At 29.1% G+C, this 25,584-nt stretch overlaps 1 protein-coding gene across 1 annotated transcript in view; it reads right to left on the minus strand.

Annotated features, from left to right (window-relative positions):
* Nucleotides 1-25,584, minus strand: part of Cad89D (cadherin 89D) — a 69,394-nt gene that overhangs the window by 38,280 nt on the left and 5,530 nt on the right. Inside the window, exon 2 of the mRNA XM_088035175.1 lies at nucleotides 17,328-17,434. Coding sequence (XP_087891301.1) covers nucleotides 17,328-17,382 — 55 coding nt within the window. The 5' untranslated portion in view covers nucleotides 17,383-17,434. The remainder of the gene's footprint in view (nucleotides 1-17,327; nucleotides 17,435-25,584) is intronic.

A 25,584-nucleotide genomic window follows, 5' to 3' on the forward strand; every position in this document is an offset into this window, starting at 1 on the left:
TCTAAAAAAACAAACATTTCTAAACTCTGTACGCTGCTCAAAATTTTCATAATTTGGCAATCTTATTACGCAAGTTGAAACTATTAGTAATATGTGAATGACTGAATAAACAAAATGTGTTTTAAAAAATTTTCAAAATTTTGGTTTCCGAAAGTTTTTTTTTGTGCGATTATTCCACAACTTAAGAAGCTAAAAACTTTGAAGCAAACTTATACTAAAACAAGTCACATAACCTAGATAGATAGGAATATATGTATTTTAAAAATTTTTCATAAACTTTGGTTTCTTAAAAAATCAAAAAATTCTCAAACTCAACCTGGCTAGTTAAACAAGAAAAAACTAGCGAATTCTCAAAATTTGAAAGTTTTTGTTTAATAAATAACTGGTCTACAGAAATATTTTCATAATTTTAAAAATGAGAAAAAGAAATGACCGCCTTAAACTCCAAACTTGTAGTCGTAATAATAACTAATTTATGGATCCTTTTTTAAAATTTTCAAAAATATGGGTTCCTAAAGATTGAAATTTTAAAATCAGTTTTTACTAATTCCTTAAACAAAGTTGCAATTTAATAAGCTGATTATGCAAGTTGATATGAATAAATGAATTTTCGGAAATATTTTCAAAATTTTAAAATTTTTCTTTTTTAAAAAACAATAGTATATTACGGCATTACGAGCAAAAATGAAGCTTTGTGTGCTGAGCCTGTTCGTGTGTCTACCAAACCTAGTGAGGCAGACATTAACAGACGAAGCACACAAGCCATTTTTGCTCTGAATGACATACGATTTTTTTTGCAAACAATAGAAAATTATTCTATTTTACTGTAAAAAAAATAAATTCATGAAGAATCACACTGCAATGGAAACATTTCTATGGTTACGGTGGAGCCCAAGCATATAAAGTGCTGCTTAAGCATATAAGTGAAACTTTTACCTTGACAGTCGAACTAGATAATTGGTCAATTTTTTGACGTTTGAAAAAAAAAGTATCTATTCAATCACTACATAATTCATAATTTTACTTGAAGGGAAAAGGCATAAGCATAATTTTAGGCTAATTTTAATCTTATCCCCAACAAACTTTTTAAAAATAGAAGTTCATTTTTCAAATTTTGAAAAATTTTAGTCTTCTCAAATATTCTAAAATTCATTTCAATAAATTTAGCAATTAACCAAGTTTTTTAAGCAAATAACAAGTAACTTTTCAAGATTTCCAACAATTAGCTAAAAAATAATTATTAACGACATTTTTCAAAATTTTAAAAATTATTGTTTGGTTAAACAATAAATTTACTCTGTTTATTCAGTTAAGGCATAATTGAAAAAACCAAAACAGGTAAGATAGGGTAAAAGTAGTCAAAACAATTTCAGGAATAGTAGCTCTTAAGAATTTTAAGAATCTTGTTGGATAAATAATTATTTTCAAAAAAAAATGTAATCGTGTAATCGAAAATCTGTTACTTATATTAAAAACTTAGTAACTTGATAGGATAAATAAACAAATTTTATTCTAAAAAAAATCATTTTACGAAAAAGATGCGTTTTTTATAAAATACAATTTTTTTTTAAATTTTGTCTCGTTTTTTGAACATTTGAGAAATTTGGCAAGCTTTAAAAAGGACCTAAAAGTAGAAACTTCATTTTTTTTAACGTTATTCTCCAATTAATAACTGATTTAACATCATATTTTTCAAAATTATAAAAATTTTGGTTTACTAAAATGTTCTTTCTGTTTGTTCAATTAAGTCGAAATCTTAGAAACAAAACAGGTAAAAGTAACGTGCGTGACTGTCAAATTTATAGTTAAACCTCTGTAGAACAATACATTTTTCAAAATTTTGCTAACAATTAAATCAAGGCAGAAATAGTAAACCTACGGAATTTTAAAAATATTATTTGATAAAAAAATAATATACCAAAATAGTTTCAGAAATTAAAAAAAATATGTTTTTTTTAAATGTAACAAATTAAAGGCAGTAATCTTCCCAAATTTCAAACTAATATTTCAAAAAATATATTTTCCGAATTTTCAAAAATTTTTAAAAATTTTTCAACATTTTTAAAATTTGGCCAGCTTAATGAAGAGCTTAAAATTAGCAACTTTGAAATTTAACGTCATTGTCCAATAAATACTGATTAAACGTCATATTTTGAAAATTTTTAAAACTTTGGTTTTCTTAAAAATTATTTTTTTTTAATTAAACGTGTTTAATTTTGTCATAACTTTGGATACTTAAGAAACCATGTTAAAAATAGCATTGGTACAAATTGTCAACTTACAGTCTAGCAAATAACCAATTTGGAAATAATTTTTTATAGTTTCAAAAATTTTGGTTTTCTAAAAAAAATAAATTTCTAAAACCTTCTTTTAAAGTTATTTCAATTTAGCAAACTCGTTAAACAAACAAAAATCGATTATTTTAAAAATTTCACTCAAAAAATATGCAATTTACGAACCTATTTTGAGATTTTCAAAAATTCGTTAAAAAAAAAATTTAACAATTATTTTAAATTTATTTATTTATTTAAAATTTTAAAATTGTTGAGAGAACAAAATGGATTTTAATAATTTGTTTAATGTATTGTATTTATGTACATATACCTGCTCTCAAAATTTTCGAATTTTTTTTTAAAGAAGCCAAATTATTAAAATCCGTTTTGTTCTCTCAATAAATTTAAAATTTGGCAAATTTGTGAAACAAACTGAAACTAGTGAGTCTCTAAAATTACACATTTATGGCAATATTTTCAAAATTTTTGAAAATTTGTTTTTTTAATACATAATTATTTAAAATTTAAAGTGTTTAAAAAGATTATATCTTCATATGATGAATAAATAGATTAAAGGCACTAGCTTTCTTAAAAATAATTAATTTACAATTTTTTAAAGTTTTCGTAATATTTGATATTTGATTTTTAAAAAATATAAACTTTTTGCAAGGTTCTAATTTTGCACGCCTGATACAAATTCCTCATCTAAAATTATCAAATTTCAAGGTTCTCGATCGAAAAAATTCTAAAAAATAAAATTTACAAAAACTCAAAACAAAAGTCGAACTACTAACAGTTTGAGAATCACATGTAAATTAATTCACATAGCTGTATTCCGCTAAAGTGTGTCGCATCGGTACCAACCAAGGTCGTTTGTCACCCTTTGTCTACTTTTCTGTATTTGTTATGGTGCGTGCTCGGAATAAGAGAGTCAGTTGACCTTTCTTTGTCACTGAAGCAGTACATTTTCACTCTCCTCGTTCTCAGGTTAATGACAGGCTTTGGTCTGTGCCCTTAATTAATTAATTTTATGTTGGCGGTAACATTGTTTTATTGTGAGATTCTAGTTTAAAAGGATTTTTTTTACATGTTGGACAAAATGGAACAATTTGCTTTAATATTACATGAATTTGCAACAATTGTTTTTCTAAACAATACAGTGCGACAAACAAAGGGGTTTAAAAATGGAAGCGTGATGATCACATTGAAGCCACTTGCCGAGAAAAACTCTCTAAAGTGGATTTTTGCGAGATTTCAACACAAAAATAAAGGCAATCTCGTCGGACTTTACGTTTAAAAAGACTCCAGATGGCATTCTTACATGCTAAAATAAAATAATAATAATAATCATAATGATAAAAAAATAAAAAAAAAGTGGCTTGTAATTTTTTTAGTTGAATACAAGCCCAAAATGAGCTGTCTTGCTCTGACTACCAAACTAGATATCAATTAAGATTGTTCCAAGTAAATTAATAATAAAGTCGTGATGTTCACATTCGAGCCGCTTGTCGCCTCGGGAGTGAATTTCTCTCAATGATTTAGCAAGAAGCGCATTACTACCAACTCAAAAACCCGAAAATTATGATGACAATTTTCACTCGTAATCTCTAAATCGGGTGTGATTCTAATTAGTCGTTCTGTCACTCGCCTTAATTTCAAAATTATGCTAATTAATTTATTCCAATCCTTTGATCAAGTGTTGAGAAGTCAATCATTTTAGGATGACAGCTAGCTCCTCCTAAAGCTCGTCACGAGATGATCAATGATCAAAATTTCGATTGAATTTGCTTATTGTTTTCGGTTATATAAGAAGATTCACGAAAGCGATAACGCATTGGCCCAGTTAATAGCCAGCCCGGAAAATCGTAGCCCAAAATTTCACCGAAAAATGGGTCAATTTTAATAAATTACCTCGACACCTGGTCATCTTCGAAAATTGATGATGGCTTTGCGAATAAAATTTCCAATAATTTTTCTAACGGTTCTCGTGTTGAAATTAAATGAAATTACCGATGGGTTGCGCGTGGTCATAAATAATAATATGAGATTGGTGTATGGTCAATAACCTGGTTAAAAGAAGTATTAATGGGCAAATTATGGTGTGAGATTGTGGGTTTTGTAATTGAAGAGACGGATACGTGAGGTTAGAATTTTAGGTGAAGTGACATATTTTGGACGAGCCGGACATGAACTTTGAGGAGATGTGGGTCGTATGACTATGGATACATTTTACGGTCCAATTCTATGACAGTGTTAGGTGCTTGAACAATTGGATTTATGACTCATTGTCTAGTAAAGTTGGGTATTAATTTTAATTAAAAGTGTTGTTAGGAATTTTATGACACTGGAAGACAAAGAAATGGACGCGGATCGTGTTTATGTGGAGAAATTAATACACTTTTTCCACCTTCTGTCATACTTTTCCATATTCCGGACTTTTCCCGTGGAAATAATTTCAAATCCTTTTACTATTATTATTAATTAAGTGGCCAATAAAGGAAGATAATAAAGTGGGCAAATTTTGATAAAGAAAAAAATTTAAGAGTTATGATCACAATGAAACCATTTTTTATTGTTTTAAAAATAGATCTGATTTTGGGCAACGTTACAAAAGCAAAGCAGAGGATAGAATTCACATCAATGTATAAATAAGAAATTGTGGAAATGTGCACAAAAGTATCATAATAAATTAAAAAAAATTTAAAAATGACAAAAAATTTTTAAATTCTAATTTCAAAATTATTCCCATTTTTATTGTGAGGCGTCAAATGCGTGTAAAGTAACTGTTTATTGGTAGATTTGTTTATTCCAAACACAGAAACGAAAAATTATCCAAATTACCATAGAATTAATGAAAATAGAAAAGTTCAAAAATTTGTTAATTTCAAAAAAATAAACTTAATTTTGCTCTAATTGACTATTGCATTTTGGCACATTTGGTAGGCGTGTCTTCAGTAGTCAACCCTAAAAATTTTATATCATTGTTATCAAAATTAACCGAGCTATGAAATTTTGTAAAAAAAATGGAAATTTCCCGTTCGTTTTCAAAATCAAAATTTCTAAAATTGCATATTTGTGATCTAAAATTTTATAATTTTGCAGTTTGCAGATGGCCCTGAAGTATACACTGTTCAAAATTTCAAGATCGTTTATTAAAATTGAATTTTAAAGAATGTGGAATTTAAGAAAAACAATTTTAAAGAAAATTTTAAAATCCTCTGTTCGTCTCAAAATAAAAATTTATAAAAATTTTTATTTATTTTTTTTGGACCTTTGCACAATTGGTAAGCGTGTGTGAAGTGGTAATTAAACAAAATTCTATGGCTCTCTTATTAAAATAGATTTAGTTATGAAATATTAAAAAAAAATTTGAATAATAAAAAGTTCCAAAATTCTGCTTTTGTGATTTAAATTTCTGTAATTTTGTAAAGACGATAAGCATGTTTATAATATTAAATCTTCAAAATTACATGGCCTTATCGCCAAACTTATTAGAGCTGTAAAATCTTAATATTTTTTTTTATTTCGATTTGTAGCCCAAATCAAATTTTTTCTAAATTTTCTTTCATTGTAATTTGTAATTTTTTGTAATTTTGCCCAATTTTTACGCGTGTCTGAAGTAGTAATTGCTCAAACTTTTATGAGTTTCCTATTAACATGCACAGAGTTATGGAATTTTCAAAAAACATTGCGGCAATCTCCTGTTCCGCTTCTAATCTAAATAAAAACTGCTAAAATTGTTCGTCCTTGGCCCAAAATTTTTTCAATTTTGCTCACACCTATCAGGGCTCAAAAATTCTTTCCGGTTCGGTTAGGAAATAAAATTTTCAAAATTTACTTTTTTTTCGTTTATAGTTCTTCTTTCGTTTATATTCTGTTCAAATCGTAGACATGCCCACGATTAAGTCTCACAATTTTATATTCTTACCGTTAAAACTGACAGATTTATGGAATTTAAACCAAATTGTAATAACTTTCTGTTCGCTTATTAATAAAAAAAATCTAAAACTGCGTGTTTATGTATTTTTAATTTTCGAAACTCATAGACAAAAGATCGTCCACATATCTACAGAATTAAGAAAAAAACAATTTTCTAAAATTTTAGCAACCTGCCCAAACTTCATGTCTATAACATTAAGATTTCGAACAGATCTTACTACAATAAAAAATTTTGAAAATTTTTGGATTCTCTTAAGAAAAAATATTCGAAACTTGTATTTCTTTTTCGATAATTTTGTACTTTGCCACAGTTTAAAAACAAATTTTAAATAAAAATACTCCCAAATTTTATTGTTTCAGCCTTAAAAATATCAAAATTACAGGTTCTAACACAAACTGTTGCAAAATTTTGGCTTGTCTTCAAAATAAAAATTTGTAAAATTGGTCGTTTTTCTCCTATAATTGTGTACTTTGGCATATATAAAAAATAAGTAGAGAAGAGTAAATTCTTCAAATTTCATATCTGTACCATTAAAACTACAAAAATGACTGATCTCACAATTAAAATTTTGAAAATTTTTGCATCCTGTCAAGAGTAAAAATTTCCAAAACTTGTTTTTTGCTCGATAACTTTATACTTTGGCGCAGTTAAAAAATAGTTAAGAGTTTCATTGTTCCAGCGTTAAGAATACCAAAATTACAGGTTGCAACACAAAATGTGGCAAAATTTTGACTCGTTTTCAAAATGAACATTTCTAAAATTTGTCGTTTTTGTCCTATAATTGTGTGCTTAGACACATTTAAAAAATAAATAAAGAAAAGTAACTTCCCCCAATTTTACGACGATAGCATTGAAATAATTTCGATAATGACAGATCTTACAATCAAAATTTTGAAAATGGTTGCAATCTCGCAAGAAAAAAAAAACAAAACTTTTTCGATAATTGTGTTTTTTGGTACAGAATGACAACTTTCTGGAATTTCAATGTTGCAGCATTAAAAGTACGTTCAAAATCCTTAAAAGCAACTAAAAATGATGAGAGATTTATTATTATTAAACAATTATTAAAACATAAATGGAAAATAAAATACCTTAAATTAAATTATTGTTTTCATTTCAAATCGAATATAAACGTAAAATTAAATATAAAATTAGTTAATTAAAATTTAAAATTAGATAACATAAAACTTCTTTTTTTCAAAATGTGAGTCAAAAATTACATGCTGTTTGTATTTTCAAATTCACGCAAAAACACAAAAACCTTCGTGTCATTTTTTGTAAATTTCAGTGGCTTGAATGTGATCACAATCAGTTCCCATCACAAACCAAAGATTTTCTTTAAACGATACTAAAAACATCGCGTAAAATCATCGAAACCGCTGTTGATTCAACGTTTGCAAATACCTCATTTCCCTCGTCACGCTCCGCTGAAATAGTTCAAAAATAAAACCGACAGAAATTAATCACATAGCATCTGATACTTCTCAATTTCACCTGTTTATGTATTAAGGCCATCGAAGGACGACATTAAAACAATAACTCGCACATCTAATCGAAAGTATGTTACTTGGAACGAATGAACCGGAACGTCGAAATTAGTTTTCGACAATAGATCGCATCTTCTGATTCCAAGTTGGGCAATGAAAGATAAAGCGAAAGTCCGAAATAAATCGAGCGAGCTTTAAATTCGATTTGAGAGATAATTAAGCAAGTAGAACATGCGCAAAGTGGAAGGAAGTAGTAATTCCTAGCATTTTCTTGATGCAACGTCCGTCTGCGCACAAATCAAGTCAAAAATTCCGTTGACGCAACGAATTTACATTTTATTCACAATTACGGTTCGAGCATGAATTCTTACTCAATTCCAAAACGGTAGAGGCATAATTAGCCGACTGTTCCATTTTTTGCCCCATTTCATAAAGAGAGTAAAAGTTGCCGGAATATCGCGCCTTGTTAGCTGCAATTACCGTTGGGACTTTTATTTCCTTGCCGTTGGCACTGTTGCAATTATAATGTGTTTAAACAATTGTTATTGCTAAAAATCGCGGTCATAAATCAAGGAATTTTTGTTGCTTGGAATAATAGGAAATGAATAATAATAATAGTTATCGTAGGCGGAATCAATATTGCAGTTTGAAAAACAATTCTGGGGAAAAATCACTTCTGACATTGTCTCTAATTGTAAGATTTCCCGGTAACAATAACAGGAAAGAAAAGAATTCCGTAGTGGAAAGTACAACGTGTGTTCGAAATGTTTGAACAATGTGGGACGATTTTTGGGTCGTGAGAAAAACGGCGGTGTTGGATTAAAGAAAATTATGCTTTTGAGCTACCAGTGAAAACGAACAAAACTGCTAAGAGGTGATGAATTAGCATAAAATCGAAAATGATTCCGTGCTAAACGTACCAGTTTCAAGCTAATTAGTACACAGTTGGAGGTATTATTGTTGATGCCAACTTAACACTTTAGAAGAGTCTGGAAGACGTTTTAATGATAATTAAAATGATTTCTATTGATGCATTAGATGTGCACTCAATCTTTGTAACAAGTCTGAAAAATATGCGATTAGCAACAGAATTGCGGATTATTTGAATTCTTTGTGCTTATTGAACTCGGTGGGATCAATGCATCTTTCCATATCTTTCTTCATTGTTCTCCCCTTCTATCTTTCCTTCTTCTATCTTCATGTTTCATTCTCCATTGTCTGAATTTGACACGTTTTCTTTATTATTGATATTTTTGATTTTATGCTTTTGAATTCTACGATAGTAACTTTGTTGGTGCTCATTTAATGCAGAATTTCATGCAGAATACTAAACTTGTGCTAACTTTTCTTGTACGTCAACAAATAACAGAATTATGGCCGATTAAAATTTTGAACTGCCGCCGGAGAACCAAAGTTTTGAGGATTTGGGAATATGGGTGCTCATCTCAGAAACACCGATAGTTAGAAAGATGCGGTTTACGTCATCGATTTTTCTCGCATTTTGTTTGTTAAGAATTTGTTCTTATATTTTTCAAAAATTTGACTATCTAAAAACTATCTAAACCTAGTTTGGTCAATATTTCGCTTATTTTTGGAGTAAACCTAAGTTATTAGCACTCATTTTAAGCAGAATTGCACGCAGATTCCAAATCCGGGCTAAAAATCTACGTATGACAACAAATAACTGAGTTATGGACAGTTAAAGTTTTAAACTACGACATACAGAGGCCGGCAACACCCAAAATCGTCTTTAATTTTAAGGATAAAATTTTGAAAATTTGCATACACTCAAAGTTAACAAAGCTCTAGAAGCTGACAAAAAATTGTTTGTTTTTTCTTACGGTATGATTGGCGTCGCGACGCCTAAGAAGTGTAATTTTTAGAGATTTTTATTCTTTGTGGAAATAGTCGCGAATTCAATTTTTTTTTCAACATAACTGTGATACAAATATTTGAGTTATTATTTTAAATCTAATGCAAAGTGCGTTTAAAATTTGCGAAAAAAACGCTATTTTATCAAGTTAGTTTTCAAAATTATGACGGAGCATTGGCAAACTACGATTACACCAAAATTCCACTCGCATGAAGGTCAATTTTGATTACTCGGGCATGAATTTATGGACACCAAAAATTGTTAATCGTTAATTAACATCGACAAAGCGACAATTTCACCAAGTAAGATTTTTGTTACAATCTAAAACGAACCAAAAGATAGATGTCATTTGTAATACAAGATTTTGACAGATGAGTGTAAACGTAGTTTCCAATTTTGACGTAATAAAATTAGAAAGTAACTTGATAAAACAGCATTTTTTCCTTAAATTTTGAATTCAATTTGCATTAAATCTAAAATGACAACTGAAATATTTTTAACACATTTATATTGGAAAAAATTAGCTGTTGATTTCAGAAATCGTCACAGTTAGCTTAAAAATAATTTTTATGGCGTCGCGACGCCAAAACTTTCGGTGATAAAAAACAAATTTTTACCGTTTCTAGAGCTTTGTCAACCATTAAGCGTATGCACATTTTCAAAATTTTATCTTTAAAATTAAAGGCGATTTTGGGGGTGGACACAATTGTTGCCGCACCCTGTAGGTATATAGAAAAATACATTTAGCGGCATAGTTTTACTCGCGCTTTTTTTGTTCAGACATTGTTCTTAAATCTCTAAAGTTCTATGGTCGTTTTGTTTGAGAAAACAGAATTCCGACTTAAAGGATTACAATTACAAATTTTAGAAATTGTTTTGGGCTTGAGTGTTTTTTGGGGCGCTTTTTTCTTTTTCCTCTAGATTTCCAATTTCTTCTAACTGTGTAAACATTTTTTAGATAAAGCTCAATTAATTTATTTATTTCTCAAAAAAAATTGCTATGGATTTCAGTTGCTTTGCGTCCAAAATAACCACTTAATTAATTGAAACAAAAACAAAAAAATGACGTTATTATATAATACAATATAATACGTAATATAATATAATATAATATAATATAATAAACATTTTTTGCTTATTTCAAAACAGATAAATCTGCAATTAAAATTTCAAAATTATTAGTATGTACACTCTTAAAATTAATTTTTTCATTATTTTTATTTATTAAATTTTGTAATCGTATTTAAATAATAGCAGGCTGTGGATTCACAATATCAAATAGTGCGTTAATGATTAAAGAAAAATTTATCCGATAATGTGTAAGTATTAAAAAATTGGGAAACAGTCTTGAAGAATTGCGAGTTAGAATTGAACTATGTGCTAAAACAGGTAATGGGTCAATCAAATAGTGGAAACTGGTTTGAGTTAAGGAACAAATTTCATTCCTTTGACATTTTTTGCAAAATTAAAAAAAAATGTTCTTCGTTATTTTTTGTTTTTTTCGATTTTAAGAACACAGCTTGATAATATTAAAGTTTTATTTAAAGATTTATTTATTTTAAATGAAGCAAAAGATATAATTCTTTTGTAATTTTTTTGTAAAATGAAAAATAACGTTTTTTTTCCTCTTGTGAACTTAATCCGAGGACATACTGTAGATTAATCGAAAAGAAGGGCATAAAATCCAGAAAAACCAGGAAAAAATACCAAAAACGCGAAAAAAATGTGTTAGCTTTGCTTACAAACCTAATTGTTCATATTGGTATATTAATTAATAATTACATTACATAAAGTTGTTTATATATTGTTGTTTTCAACGACTATGCTTTATTTGTAGTCATGGCAACTTTTGGCGTTTTAGGCATTAAATAAGTGCGTAAAATAGCTATAAGTTCTTAATAAATATTGAGTGTTGTAATATACCTACATATTCACATTTTATCACTTGTTGTATAATGAGCATAATATACAACTCCTATTTTTCATTACGCACCTAAAATGAGTAATAGAAATCTTTCTTCATAACATATGATAGTAGATTAGAAAAAAAACTAAAAAAGTAGACCCCTAAAATGTTCTAAAGAATTCGTATGGATATTTTGAAAATTCTGTGGATCAACAAAATCTTCTAATTTATTCAGTTAATGTTCACATTGAAACCACTTTCCGAATGCCCGCTTTTAAACCCCACACGAACTAACTCAATTTTTCATCTCCCAGAGCACCAAGCTTTCACAAACCTGCATCCAACCTTACAATTTTCTACAACAAAATTATCAAAAAACTCGCCGTTCTTGCACAAGCAATGCTAATTAAATCTTCTTGATTAATTATATCCACCTGACCTCAAATACGTTTCCACTCTGACTAATTCCGAACAAATCCTCTATTTCTCCCCTTCCAAACCACAAAAAATCGGGCACCATCAAAGGTCACTATCAATTTTTCCCACAACCTTTTAATTAATGCCGATTTTATCTCACGAATTTCCGAATTCTTCGACCACAATTTAACCCAATTCATTCTTATAATTGTAGCTGACTTTCTAAACAGTTAGGATAATAAAGTGTCGTTTTCGTGAAGGAAGAAGTGACCGGTGACCTGAGGTCAAGCGCCAAAAAAATTATTTGGTAGCGAAGTAGGTAGATTAATATCCGTTACTCGTGTGCTAGAAAATTGAAATTTATGCTTTCTCAAGATGCTTTTGATAATGAGTAAGCATGAAGATTTTTCACATTGTCACCAAGAATGTAAATATAGATTCGCAACTTCGACGCTACATTCACTTCCCTATTGTATATCTAGCACAAGATATCGAAAAGCGACCGACAAATTATGGTAGCCAGTTCTGCCAACTTACCCGCAGTAATAATAACAATCACGACGATAATGTCTTCTTAACTTTGCCGACGGATATTGTGAATTTATTTCTGTCAATTTCTAAAGCAAATATTGCGGAAGAGATTGATGGGTTGTGGTTGACTGCAGCAGATGTCGTTTTTATGGTGACTTTCGGTTTTCGCATAATTATGCGGGAATTGTAAACAAATGTCAAAGCAACAATAATATTTACTTTATTTGGGAGAATGTAGTAAAAGTAAAAGTAATGTATTCATCGGTTGGCGCTATTAATATCCTGCATATTTTTTATGTTGTTTGTTATGTTTAGGATATTACGTGGAAAATGAATTCAAATTTTGTTTTATCTTTGTTTACTTTCAGTTGACTTTTATTGGTAAAAATTTTGTAGTGAGAGCAGTGATCACATTGAAGCCCCTTTTTACAAAAATGAAGATATCTCTGAAACAATGTGTTTTAGGTGGATTGTCAACGTCAAATCGAAAAATTTAATAATATATAGGGTGTTTCATTAAACATTACATTTTTGGATCCTGATGGTCGTTTCAAAAATTATGTACACATCACACCCTGTATATAAGTTCCCAATTAAAAAAGCGGTTTTGGGTACATCACAGTATACTTATCTTAGAAACAAAATTTCACTTTTTGTTTACAAAAATTATAATTTTTTTTTCTTGTGCAACTTTTGGTATTTTTTTTTTTTAAAAATAATAATATTTCTGAAATGGTACAATTTATTTATAGCACATTATACAGAGAGTTATTCTCAATTTAATTTAGATGTACAATTAGACATAAAATAAAAAATGAAATAATATATGAGGTATTCCATTTAAAATAAGTTACTTCCGCCATAATCGAAAGTGTCACAAAAATGAGAATATTTTCATTTAAATTGTCCTATTTGCTTGGTTTTTTTCTCAAAATTTTAAATTTCTAACGCTTGTAGTTATTGAGAAAAATGCCAAATAAATTCATCGTGGACCACCCTGTATAAAATTTGTAGAATTTTCTTCGGTTTTTCTGTACTATTTATTTTTCCGTGGACTTTAAATTCATTAGATTCTTTGTCTTCTTTGGTCATCAGAATCTTTAGAACACTTTGAATTATCTTTTTTTTAATCTTTCAAATGACTTGACTATCAAAGATTTTTATTTTTTGTTGTAAATATTTGTATTTTTTTAAATTTATGTACATTTACAATTTCTTGCAACGGTTTTAGATATTTTTATTATTTTTGTACCCCCAAAAATTGAATTAAACTAAACTAAATCCAGAATTTTTCTCAAGTGGCTTCAATGTGATCATTACGCCTCAAATATGTTTTAAGTATAGTAATTATTCATCTATTTCAGAAGTAAAATTGCCTTCTGATTTCAATTCTGCAATTCGTTGTGCTCCATCAGATCGGGATTCAGAGATATTTTTAACAATTATGGATCACTGCACCGTACATGTTTTCCCTAAGTAAACCAGTATTATTAACATGATCACATTTAAACCATTTGCTATAAGTGGTATCCAATAACTAGAGCGGAAAATGTGCAATGAAAAACGAAAATATGTAGCTAATTGAATCTTGTGGAGTTTTTGAACTCTTGAATTTTTTGTTTTCGCTTTATTACACTTTTTTAAATATTTTGTGTCATCTTTTTCTTTCTATATTATGATCAATAGCTTTCCCTCACTGTACATGTCAATTCTTTCTACATTCTTTAAATTTCTTGAACACTTTCTTGTTGGATTTGATTTTCTGACTTTTTCTTTTTTTCAAATTTTTATTTTTTTGTCATTTGTATTATTTTCATATGGTACCTACAGATGTTATGATCAAGAAGGTGCAGTTTCCTTTTATTTACTTTATTAAAACATCAATATTATAGATTCATAATTTTCATCATTGCTATTTCATCGTGTTCAAAACTTCTGTCAAAAATTGGAAATTTGCAGAACTGTTGTGTGGTTGCATTGCCACCTTCATAAAGCTTTGTATTTACTACGGATATTAACTAATTTATAAAAAATTAACAAGTAACGTCATCGTCATTATGAATTAGTTACTGGCAATATTAGGCAATTTTTTATAATCTATAAACCAACTGTTTTGATTTTATACAGTTTCAAATTTCTAGCTCATAAAAAATCAGAAAATTGGAGGAAAAAAGCGTTTAGTTTAACCAGTTAGTTATTTAATTTATTTTTATTTTAAATAAAAACATTTGGATGAAAAATGACAAGTTTTGAAAAAATATATTTTTTTAAACCACTTAAGCGAATTATCACATTTTTGAAGATAACTGATATTTTCAAATTTTTCTATAGAGTTGTTGTGGAGTAGCCTATTCTCAAAAGAAAAAATAAAATAGATAATAAATAGAAAGAAATTATTGAATTTTGAAAAAAGTAAATGTTTAATGTCATTTAAAAGGCAAGGCGTTCTAATAGGTTTGAAAGTTATGAAGTTTTCAAAAAATTTTACAAACCGTTTTTGCTGAAAATGATAAATGCAAGGAAAGTCAAAAAGTGAAATCTGAAAATATTTCAAAAAAGACATGAAACTGAACCAAAATTAATAAATTTCGAAAATAGTAAAATAATTTTAAAATCGACTTGGCATGTTTAAAAGATATTAATATAAAACTATAAATCTTTTCTAAATTGTCTATTATGTATTTAGTTTTGGATTTACGACTTTTCAAAATTGTAATTCGTGATATGCAAACAGAAATTGATAAATTGTGAGAAAAGTCAAACTTTCAGTTTTTTTTTCAAATTTTCCTGATTTGTTATTTGTACTGATTTGTTGTGGATTGAAAAACTATCAAAATTCTAGTCTTAAAATTCTGCAGAAACTAAATTTTTTCAAATTTTTTTATTGGTTTTAAATGTATAAGTTTTTAAAATTTTAACCCATAAAATGTTAACAAAAAGTGATGAGTTGCAAGAAAAACCAAAAATTTGTAAACCACGAAAGCATGTACCAATAAACGTAACAAAAAAAATAAAATAATTATTTAAAAATGAGTCTAATTTTTTGATCAAATAGATTTAGCAGTTGGTAGACAAATTTCAGAGTTTTCAAAAGTGTACTTTTAGTGAAACCAAAAATTCAAAATCAACATAAAGAATATGAAATAAGTAATAAAAAAGCTAAAAAAAATAGTTTAAAAATACCAGAATATTAGAATCTATGAATTGAATAAAAAAGATTCAAGACATTTCAAAATAAGAAAGCCAATATTAGAAATATCAGTAACATATTCACTTAAGTTTTTGAATTAAAGGATGTCATCTAAAAATCTCGGTTTCAAAAAATTTCTTCTTCTAAACTCAACAAACATTTAAAAATCTTGAGATCTCAAGTTTATACAGGGTGTTATGGAAATGAGTACACAAAATTAAACTGGTAAGAGAAGTCACCATATGCAACAACTTTTCTTAATAAAAAAAATTCCAAAATGCTTTCGTTTTCTAATTAAAAATCAATGAAAATTTGCTGTGAAAAGCGTTACCCGCCTATGCATTAAAGCTACTAACCTTCGCCTATGCGACAAAAACCATTGCTTCATAAAAACGAGTGGTTACATCAGGTTGATACTTTGCTGCTCATTTGTTTGTAGAAAAAAAAACCCAATTGAACAATTTGCTTATAAAAATTGTTCAAAATGCCGTTCTTCACTGTTAATACATGCCTGAATTCTCCGGGCCATTGAAGTTGGTGTTCTCCCAATTATCGCTGGGTTTTGGGGAATTGTTTCAGCCACAGCATTCACACGTTCACTTAATTTTTCCACTAAATTCACGGGGTTCGCGTACACCAACTCTTTCATAATGTAACCACAAGAAAAAATCGCAGGGATTTAAGTCTGGCGATCGAGGGGGAAACAACACTGGTTCATTTCTACCTATCCACTTGTTTTCAAAGTGCACATTTAGCCATTGGAACATGGACACTGTACAGACGTTTTTCCTCGACCTTCTCCATAGAGAAGCACCATATCCGTGTATTTCATGTTGGTATAAATCATTTTGTACCACCTTTTGCACTTTAAGAACTATCTGATAACTTAAACACTGAAAATTCACAACTGAGCGTTTTTAATTAAATTACAGCTGATCAGACGTTTTTATGACAAAAAGTTGTGATAAGGTTGAAGTCAAAAAACCTCCTCGTTGCGGAAATGAAAGTCAATTTGTTTAGAGCTATCGAACGGTTGGCCAAATTAAGAGCGGAAAAAGGCGAAAATCAAAATAGTTCTAAACACCACCGCAAATTAGTTTAGAATGGTCATTAATAAAGTGTTTCACAAGCGGACTAATAACGCGGAGTTTTTTTATGCTTTTTTGTTCTTTAATTTTATAGCAATTCAATGGTAGGTGGGCGACTCGTCAAAATATAGGGGGGAAAAATTAGTTTAAAAACATGCGATTTCAAAAAAAAATATTAAGAAAAGTTGTTGCAAATGGTGAGTTCTGTTACGAGTTTAATTTTGTGTATTCATTTCCATAAAATAGCCAAAAAAATTTGTCTTTCTCCAAACATCGGAAAAAGTCACTATTTTTAGTTTTTTTAATAAAGTAGGCAATTTTGTTATAAGTAATGAAAAGCGCCCGAGGAAACTCTTTTTCTGCCTAAGCAGTAGGTAGTTCTTTTTTTTCGTTTTTTGAGAAGCAATTGTAAATTATTTAACTTAATTATATTTTCTGTACTAATGGATTAGCACGTACTAAAATTATTGCTAAATCAATGTAAATACAAATTATATAGAACACAATTTTTAGTTCGTAAGTGGCTTCAAGGTGATCAACGGGCTTTGATAATAATAATTGTCGCAATTATAATTTCTTTCACCACAAACATCAAACTCGATACATTTCTACAAATACTAACCTTCGGCTGAATGCAAGACCGCAATCACCAACACCGCAATACCCAATCCATTCATTGTCGTCGCATCATTTGAAAGTCATCCTAATCTTCGCATTGTCCACGAACATCTAAAAACAAACAAATTTAATTATAATTACATTTTGATTGATCCGTTCTCATTACAAAAAATGCTTTCCATCAATTTCCAACAACATGCAATAATGAGATTGACCTTGGCCATGCTCGCGGGCAAAAATTTTGCGTGCTTTTTCAGAAAAGTGTTACGAAAAGTTCCCATGCGGATATGTGACGATTTTTTTGCGTAATTTGTGCCGAATAGTAGACAATTGTGGCGTGACAAGACTTTCATTTCTTATTTAAGAGTAATTAAAGTTTTATAATTTGCCTAAGATTTACAGTGGGTGCACAAAGGAATGGACTTTCTGGAAGTTATACTATAATTATTGTGTTGAATATAATAATTTATCGACCGATCTGTTGAAAAATGTAATCCGGTCACTTTTACCTGCATGCAATTACGCCTAGAACGTATTACCAAACCCGTCCGAATAATTTAAACTTTTTTTTAATTTTTAGTTTTGAGATGACACGGTTTTTTGCACAAGTGCGTAAAAGTGAAATAAGAGTGCGTAAAAGTTAGTCTTGGCCTCATGAATTGTTAACGTCAAATTAACATTCTAATGACATTTTCGGAAATATTATATTTACAAGCACCGCCGTGCGGTAAAAATTGCCCCATCGTCTGCTCTTCAGATGCGTTTATAAATTAAAATCTTTTTACCATAATGAAAATTGATCACCAATGTGGTATTTACCTAAATTATTATATTAATTAAGACAATATTTCTATTTTTAAAATCATATTATTTTTTTTTTATACAGTGCCATCTCCTGGACTTTTTATGTACCAACTACAGAATTGACAGAATTGACAGATGACGAAATTTATAAATGTCAGATGTGACAGTTCTCATGAATTTTGAAAAACCCAATTATTTCAATTTAAAGTTTTTCGGCCAAAAACTTTAGTACAACTCTTGTGCGCTAACTATTTTACATCGCTCAATCATTAAAGCACGACGGTGTAACTGATTTCGCGCTGTAAAATGCAAATGCCGGCATTTACCAGAAAGACGTAAAATTCTTACATTGCAAGATTTGGCCAATAAACCACCTAAAACTAAAGTAAAAATTTTATATGACACCGTCACATGTAATTTTCAAATTTTCAAAAAATGGTGCCATCAATAAAATTTTTATTTTGATTTTTAACGTAGAAAAATGATCTTAAATAACAAATCAAGTAATAAAAACTGTCCCTTGAAGTATTTATAGATTTTGCTGCGATTGTAGAAAAAATCTTGTTTGCAACTCGTGCGAAATAAATGTCACGCACACGACGTGACTAAACTCATAGAACGCGTAGAACAGTACTATTTCGTAACTTGTTACAAAAATAGTAATTAAGCAATGTATTTAATTAATGAACAAACGGATATAAAATTACGAAATTAAATATCTACAACTTCCTACACTATTTCTAGCTCGTTAGAGCACATTTTATTAATTTTTGTTCGACGTGACATATTACATAAGTGCCAACAACTTGTCCAATAAACTTCTAGTTTGTTCTTTCATTTAATAACAGTGTTCATGTTGAGTGCCGGAGGCTCTTAATATTTTTCTTCTTTTGGCTGCAAGGTCTTTCTGCAAGTCATTGAACACTCACTGGTTGAGTCTGATGTGTATTATTATTGACTATTTCTGCTGTTCCAGTTCACGTGTATGGAATGAATGGCTGTCAACTTTAATGCTTTTACTTGGTATGGAATGATAAAAATGATGGCTGTGGGGAGAAAGTGACAATTGACTTGATAGCTGGAGAGTTTTATTTTCGAAAACTGGGTTGCTGCTATTATTGGCGGTATTTTATCTGCGCGGATAATGATTAGATGGTTCTTGGAATTTTAAGCAGACTGTTCAAAAGATAATGCACCTTTGCTAAGAGATCTAAAAATTTTGGAACTTCAGAATTTAGAAACAACGAAAAAAGGACATCTCCAAATCTAATAAAGCTTGGTTTAAAAAGATCTAAAATTTAGAGATTTAAAAAGCGCTATGAAGCAGTTCCAATTTAACTCAAACTCAAGTATCGTCATTAAGTACATTAAAATCTTAACATAAATTTTAGAAAACGGAAAAGATTTCCAATCAACTCAACAGAGTTCTTTTTTTACTTACATTTTGGTTTTTTATTACCCTTGTTTTTCCAGATTTAAATTTTTGTTTTTTTTTTTAATCTTTCTCGTACGAATTTTATTCTTCTTAAATTTCTAATTACATTTTGAAATTAATAATTTAACAATCGAATATTGGGGACTTTTTGGGATTTTTATAACTTTTTGATCAAATTTTAAGATTTTTTCAAAATCGCAAAATTTAAAAAAATTTCGAGTTTCTATATATTTAATGTTATTGTACTTTTACTGTCAAATCTTATGATTTTATGTTATTTTGCTTAATCAATTTGTAATCCGAAAATATATCTACATTAAAACTTCTGAAAAAAATAAAGTCAAATTTTAAAACAAGGAAATGAAGAAGAATATAAACAACTAAACTTAATTTAAATTTGTACTTTTTTTCATTTTTCCAGTTTTTATTACTTTTTCCTTTTACAGATTAAAAAATCTTCCAGATTTTGGATCCTCTCAATGCTTTGTACTCATAGGACCCAAAGGTCCAAAGAAACTTATTCTGTTTTCTTTAGATTTTTACATTTTTCAAATTAACTTAAGAAAATTAGTGTTTTTGAAACTATTCGATTTGTAAAGCATTTTTTAGATTTTTTTCGAAATTGTAAAATTTATGAATTATTATTATAAAAGGCCATCCCAATTTCCTAGGCAACTAATGTTCATCTGACCAATGGATGATAGTATGTGTGCATAGTTACCGATTTTCATTCTGTTCACCTTCGGGATTGGCTACCGTTTTTTGTCTTACTCGATTATTTTTTTACTTAAAAAATTATAGTTTCAAAATTTTGGTTCAGAACCATAATATGTATTATGTTTTTAAACTTTTACTTTAAGAATTCTTTGCATTACTTATATTTTTGCATAATTAATCTTCTCTCAACATTCCGGAATTTCAGAAAGAACTAAACCTAAATTTAATAATAAAAAAAAGAAGAAAAATGTCAAATCAAATCAATAAAGTTTGACCTATTTAGAGATTTTTAAAAAGAAAGTTTTTTCAGATTTGGAGTATTTGGGTCTTCTGAAACGGTTTTATAACTTTTTGGCAGCATTTTTAGATTTTTAAAAAATTTCGAAATTTAAGAATTTTTAGATAGCTTCAAAATTTTATATTTTATTGATCCTTACTTTTAGGTTTCAGAAATAAATAAAAACAAATTTTTAAAATAAGAAAAATAAGAACAAAAAATTAAAAAAAATGTATAGTTTGAAAAAGAAGAGCTTGTTAAAAACGCAAAATCTCAAAACAAAAATTTCGAAGAGTTTTACAAAGTCTAAATATGATTAAAACAACGAGCAAGGAGAATAAAAAAGTATAAAAAAAAGTATAAGAACTCCAAAATACAAAAATCGAAAATTTTTCAAAATTTTAGAAGAAATGAGAACATAGAGAATCAGCAAAATATAAACTTATTTAATATTCTAATTGGGTCACTTGATTAAATTATCCAACAGTTTAGGAATCTCTAAATACAGGGTGTCCGGAAAGTGGCGCACCACCTTGAAAGGGGGTAATTGGGTGGTCCTCCAGAGCACCAAAAAAAATGTTAAAAAAAATTCCAGACTCTGTTTTCATAGGAAGACCAAAAGAAAATTAGGAAAATGGCAACATTGCTGTAATTCTAATTCTAGGAAACTCAAAACCTCAAATTTCAAATTTCAGATTAAGTTGAAAGAATTTGAGCATCTCCGGTTCTAGAAATCTCAAAATCTCCTTTTATAATTTAATAATCTCAGAATCTAAGAATATTCAAATTTCATTATGAAACAAATTCAGAACCTACTTTAATATATACCGGCATTAGACAGACGTTATTCTATGTTAAAAACTTAAAAACGACTTTCAATTCGACATCAGAATTCGTGCTGGAATGAGAAGACAGTAAAAATCGTTTAAAGTGGCTCATTTCAGCACGATTTTGGGTCTCAGAATGAAAAGTCACTGAAAATCGATTAAGAATGAAGGTTTTGTGCAAGCTTGGAAGGTTTTATCTAAAACTTATTGCAGAGGTCAACTCCTGTAATTGTTGGTAAACTCTGTTTTGTAAGGTACTTTATAACCTTAAATTATAAAAAGAACGAAACATTTCAAATTATATTAAAAAGTGTATAATATCCAAATATAAATAAATTAATAATAAAATTATAAGTGCATCGTTATACAAATAAAATGGTACTAATAACAAGACTAAATGGAAACTTTCTTCGTCTTAACCTGACGCCATTCTAACTGCCCTTCCAACAAATTCTTTCCAAGACCCCCAATTTTAAACATATACTCAGAAACACCAGTCTTTGGCTTCAGAATATCATTCAACTTCGTATTGCCGGTATGACTTTTTGGGACCACCGCTTCAACTTTTGTTAGAGCTTCCAGATTGTAGAACAAAGGGTTCCTAAAATCTGCCCTTTGCGTTGTAGGAGGCAGAACTGTATCATCGGGTAAAATAAACCTTTCTTTTATAGTACCAAAATCTTCTTTATGGTACTTTGTTTCGTACTCAGACCCACTCTTCTCACTCTTAATGTGATCAAAAATGACGTTAGTATCTAAAGGTGAAGGATCAATTTTGTTCTCCTTCTTAAATCTTTCGAAGTATTCTTCTCCATCTTCATCAGGGTAGTTTAGATCAGGGTGATGCAGAAAAAGAAGTTGTTTTCGACCGACTGTTATAGGATCAGAGAACTCTTGCGTTGTTTTGGAAGGTTTGACGCTTTTGATCCGTTTTTGGTCAAAGTCTTTGGAGTATGTTGTCAGAAAAAACACGTTCGACATCATGCAACTTCACAATGACAATGACTTTTTGTTCCTGTCAATCACAGCATGAAAAATTTCACTTATCTCTCGACGACCCAGAAAGACTATACCGAGAAGCCCATCAAACGCATCAAAGCAAAACCGATTCTCCAAGAATTCCCTAATCCTGTCTCCGTTAGTCACAAGACTCATCTTTTCGTCCGACGCAAAGTCGCACCTCCTGATGAAGACGGACAAGAGTACTTGGATCGTCTCAAAAAAGACAGTCAAATAGATCCTGCACCCATAGACGTGGATGTTATTTACAAGCACCAATTTAACCTAGAGAGAGGTACCGAGTACCGTTTTGTCTATTGCAAAAATGAAGACAGAAGACATGAAGAAGAAAGTAAATTTGTATTGCCCGAAGACGCAAAGGTACCGATGACTTCGTACCAAAGATTGTTCAAAAATCCGATTGAGAACAACCCGGAGGTTCTCAAAGGGGTGATTGTGAGGGTACCACCAACTACCATGGGGTTGGAAAAAATGAATGCTCGACTGGGGGTGAAGATAGGTAATAGTGAGTACATGGATCGGATCGCTGGGCTTGGAGGGCGGATTATGGACGGGCTGTACGAGAGGTGTCAATGGTAGAGAGAAGAGGGTGTGTGGTCAAAATTTTGGTATTGGTTTGATAGGATTAGATTTTTATTTTTAAGTGTAGGGTTGTACTAGGTCTTTTCATAGTTATGTATTTTATTAGTGAAATATATTTTCATTAGATGTGACTAGTCTTTCAAGTCTAAATCAAAATATTTAGTAGTTGATTAAAATTTGCCATTGACTAATTAGTAGTAATTGCTAATAAGAAATTGATGATACGAAATCAAAAGTCGCGTAAAAAGGTATCAAACTTATACTTTAAATCCCTGCTTTAAATACTAATTACAACTTAGTACCCTTTAGTATTTAGTATCTAATTTAAGTTTTTCCAGATTTAGATTTTTGTAGAATTCTTCTTTCTTTAGGTTTTCAAATGCACTTTAGAGCATTTGGGTCTTCTGAAACCGTTCGATTTTTATAACTTTTTGGCAACATTTTTAGATTTTTAAAAAATTTTGGAATTTAAGATTTTTTAGATCGCTTCAAAATTTTATATTTTGTTGATCTTTACTTTCAGGTTTTAGTAACAAATAAAAACAAATTTTTACAACAATAATAATAAGAAGAACAAAAAAAATCACATTTTTGTCATTCGGTCTTTCAACAGATTTTCTAATCTTTCATATTGTTTTAGACATTTTTTTAAATAGTTTTTGTGGCAACTATTTTATTTTTTAGATTTTTTCGGTCAAAATTAAAAACAAATTGTATAGTTTAAAAAGAAGAGCTTGTTAAAAGCGCAAAATCTCAAAACAAAAATTTCGAAAAGTTTTTAAAAATCTAAATATGATTAAAAAACGAGCACGAGAATAAAAAAGTACTAGAGCTCCAAAATGCGAAAATCGAAAACTTCAAAATTTTAGAAGAAATTGAGAACATTGAGAATCAGCAAAACAAGAACTTATTTAATATTCTAATTGGGTCACTTCATTAAAATATCCAACAGTTTAGGAATCTCTAAATATATGTATAAATCAAAGAATCAGAAATCTAACAGTTTAAAAAATTCAGAATGTAATATTAAAATTATCTCATAATCTCACAAAAGTTTAAATTTCAAAATAACTTAAGTGCTAAAAAACTTAAAATAAGAGAACAAAAAAAATCAGATGTGAAATAAAATTCTAAATTTGGGAACTGGCAAAAAAATCTCAAGTACAAGAATCTTAATTCTACTAAATATCTTAAAATCATATTAAACTTACGATCGGTTTAATTCCAAATACGAATTCTAAGCAAAATAATTAATCATTTTAACAGCCCTTTAAAATATACAGTGAGTTTTTCCCATAAAAACAAATTATTATTTTAACAATACCTTAAAAAACATTTGGTTAAAGCGATGGTTATGAAACTGATAATTAAAATGACAAATTTTACCTCAATTTAAAAAAAAATAGGAAAATTATTACTATTAGTTTAATAGGATTAGATTTTTATTTTTAAGCGTAGGGTTGTATTAGGTCATTTTATTGTTATGTATTTTATTAGTGAAATATATTTTCATTAGATGTGACTAGTCTTTCAAGTCTAAATCAAAATATTTTGTAGTTGAATTGCTAATAAGACATTGATGATACGAAATCAAAAGTCGGGTAAAAAGGTATCAAACTTATTCTTTAAATCCCTGCTTTAAATACTAATTATGACTTAGTACTCTTTAATAATTAGTATCTAATTAAAGTAGCAGTCTTTAGGTTTTTAGTACCTCTACTTACTAGTCATTATTTCTTTAGAACTAATTAGTAATTGGTATTCAATTAAAGAATCAATCCTATAAAGTTTTACGAGGCTTTCAATTTCGTATCATGGATTACTAATTACTACTTCTACTTTACTACTAATTACTACGATCTGATACTACTCAATGCTAATTAGTAAAAGTAATTGGTAATTAGTAACTAGTATTTCGCAAGTAGTATCGAATTAAAATATCAGTTCGATAAAGGTTTGACGCGGCTTTCGATTTCGCGTCGTCTGACCGTGACCTCCGTTACCTTCATCTCATAAGCGATTTGTTTACATTTACATTTTTATTTTTATTGCCCAAAATTGTTTAATATTTTAAGAATCACCTGTCTAATTAAGGAACAGTAGTAACAGTAGTCAACATCATCACCACAGGTAACGACGTTGTCACAAGTCAGCAAAATTTGCTAATTAGCAGACACCAGTGAACGCTGATAAAGTTACAGTTGTCCGACAACTAGCCCTCAACTGGAAATTGCAGACTTTCTGACCGAAAATAAACGGACAGGAATTGAAGCTCAATTTAACTTAATTGAAAAACTTGTACAAGTGCCGGATCACAACTTAAAGAATGTCAAAACGAGATCACGGCTGATGTAGTTTTGAAAGCGGTAATCAATTTAATGGAAAGAGAAGTAAATTTGTTAAATCAAAATTTGGGGTAAACCAATATTGTCAAATTTTAATTAGGTATGTCGTAACAAACTTTTAAAGCAGAAGAATACAATTTTTGGGAGCTACTACTAGCAAAATGTTTAATAAACATCTCAAATTAAAACATTTTAGAGAACAAAGAAGTAAATGCGAAAAAATTTTGATTTTGAAGGTTAACAAATTGTTTCTA

Source organism: Gnatocerus cornutus, chromosome 4 (genome assembly GCF_029298725.1).
Source record: "Gnatocerus cornutus isolate USDA-ARS CGAHR chromosome 4, icGnaCorn1.1, whole genome shotgun sequence".
Lineage (NCBI taxonomy): Eukaryota > Metazoa > Arthropoda > Insecta > Coleoptera > Tenebrionidae > Gnatocerus > Gnatocerus cornutus.